This window comes from Octopus bimaculoides, chromosome 25 (assembly GCF_046866305.1).
Source record: "Octopus bimaculoides isolate indiv1 chromosome 25, ASM4686630v1, whole genome shotgun sequence".
NCBI lineage: Eukaryota > Metazoa > Mollusca > Cephalopoda > Octopoda > Octopodidae > Octopus > Octopus bimaculoides.
The window spans coordinates 25,863,731-25,866,230 of NC_142952.1; the positions used below are offsets into that span (position 1 = coordinate 25,863,731).

General features: G+C 39.7%; 1 protein-coding gene across 1 annotated transcript in view; it reads right to left on the bottom strand.

Moving 5' to 3' along the window:
• Positions 1-2,500, bottom strand: part of LOC106871503 (ionotropic receptor coreceptor Ir25a) — a 34,187-nt gene that overhangs the window by 30,075 nt on the left and 1,612 nt on the right. Inside the window, exon 2 of the mRNA XM_089341972.1 lies at positions 1,024-1,116. Coding sequence (XP_089198098.1) covers positions 1,024-1,099 — 76 coding nt within the window. The 5' untranslated portion in view covers positions 1,100-1,116. The remainder of the gene's footprint in view (positions 1-1,023; positions 1,117-2,500) is intronic.

A 2,500-nucleotide genomic window follows, 5' to 3' on the forward strand; every position in this document is an offset into this window, starting at 1 on the left:
AACATGGTAGGGAAAGCCACGGTTGAGGTTTGATGTTTTGAGCAGGAAAACATATTGGAGGAAGTGGATAGTGGATAGACTGGGCGTAGGATGGACCGAGAATGGATTAAGAGAAAAAGGAGAATTAATAAGTCGGCAGAGTCTGATTGGAGGTGCTACGAGAGACATTGTGAGGAAAGAACTGTTACGTTTGTAAATATCGATTAGAGTGAATCAGTGAGAAACATAACGACATAACGACAATTGGTTGAAGTAGTTCAACTCCATCGGTTTCCGTCTACCAAATCCACTCACAAGGATTTGGTCGGCCCTACGCTATAGTAGAAGACGCATTCCCACGGTGCCACGCAAATAGATGGCCGCACTTTGGATCACTCGGGTAAATTGTTTTATGGTCTGTATTCTATAAGCCACATCTCTCAAGGACTCTGACGTTTGGGAGGAGGAGAAACAGATTAGCGTCAAATGCAATGTATTTGATGCGCAGATTCCTTACAGTTTCTGTCAACTTAATTTCACTGACAAAACATCGGTCGACTCGAAGTTATAAATAATTGTCCTAGGACAGATGGACCGAACTATGCCTTTAGAACACTGAATAAAAATAAATATTCGACCGGTGACACATCGATGCATTTATAATTAAGGCATGATTTAGTATAAAGACTTCTACGAAATCTTAATATTTTATACTTTATACTTTATAAATAACGCAGAGACGTCATCTGCATGAAAAGTAATAGCAAAGTTAGTGTCATAATATTTAACGGTAAGAGCTTTATGTATTAAATCAGAAATAATTGACCGGCGAGGGAGAAAAATACAGTAGCTCAATGGTTAATATTGATTTAACCATTTTTAAAATTACGAAAGACAACTCTGGGTGTGTTTTAGTTTTAGACCTTATCAGCGAAGCATGCAATTTAATAAAGACGTAATGAGAGTATCACTTATTAGATATTCAATATTGTATAGCAGTAGAGTAATTTCACTTTTGTGGTTTATTTCATATAAATATCTTACCAATTTTCAGATGATCCAAGTTAGTTTGACCCACGATTTGTTTTCCTAACGCCAGAACCAGAAGTAACAGGTACATCGCTGGTTATTTGTCACCTGAAATAGTAAAAATATTGAAAAGCTGTCTTGAAGTAACAGCAACATATGTAATAGAAGTGAGAGAAGGAAGAGGAGAAGGGGTGGCTTTTGTTTACAAAACGAAAGAAAGCAAAAAGTGGAAATTTTCAGATGATGAATGAGTTTTCACCTTTTCATACTTTCATTATGCTTACATATATGCATATTTTGTATTTGATGTATTTAATATATTCAGTATATTTGATATTTTCTACTCAAGGGACAAGGCCCGAAATTTTGGGGGAGGGGACCAGTCGATTAGATTGACCCCAGTACGCAACTGGTACTTAATTTATCGACCCCGAAAGGATGAAAAGCAAAGTCGACCTCGGCGGAATTTGAACTCAGAACGTAAAGACAGACGAACTACCGCTAAGCATTTCTCCCAGCATGCTAACGTTTCTTATTTCTTTATTGCCCACAAGGGGCTAAACATAGAGGGGACAAACAAGGACAAACAAAAGGATTATGTCGATTATATCGACCCCAGTATGTAACAGGTACTTAATTTATCGATCCCGAAAGGATGAAAGGCAAAGTCGACCTAGGCGGAATTTGAACTCAGAACGTAACGGCAGACGAAATATCGCTAAGCATTTCGTCCGGCGTGCTAACGTTTCTGCCAGCTCGCCGCCTTATATTCAGTATATTTAATGTGCCTAAGGTGGAGGCGCAATGGCCCGGTTGTTAGGGCAACGGACTGGCAGTCGTAGGATCGCAGTTTCGATTCCGAGATTAGGTGTTGTAAATGTTCATTGAGCGAAAACAGCTAAAGATCCACGAGGCTTCGACAGGGGATTGTGGTGAATCCTGTTGTACTCTTTCACAACTTTCTCTGTCTTTCTTCCTGTTTCTGTTGTACTTATATTTAAAAGGGCCAGCTTTGCCACACTCTGGGTCACGCTGAATCTCCCCGAAAACTACGTTAAGGATACACGAGTTTGTCGAGTGCTCAGCCACTTGCACGTTCATTTCACGAGCATACCCGTGTCGTCAAAAAATGCGGACTGCTTTATTACTGATAGAAAATGGCGCATCAACACAATGGGAGAAACCATTATTAAATGTCAGCAATCTTGTAAATATATGTTCAAACGCAGAATTAAAGCACTTGAAGAATCAGATACGGTTATAACGTTTCCGTTGTAAGTATCGTTCACATAATGCACGTGTGTGCGTGTGTGTGTGTGTATAGAGAGGGACACACACACACACACTCACACATGCATACACACACGCTCACACATGCGTACACACATACACACACTCACACACATATATATATGCTAATACATACGCATGCATATTTATATGCAGCTATGCATGTGCGTGCATATACATATGTGTGCATGCGTCTGGGAGT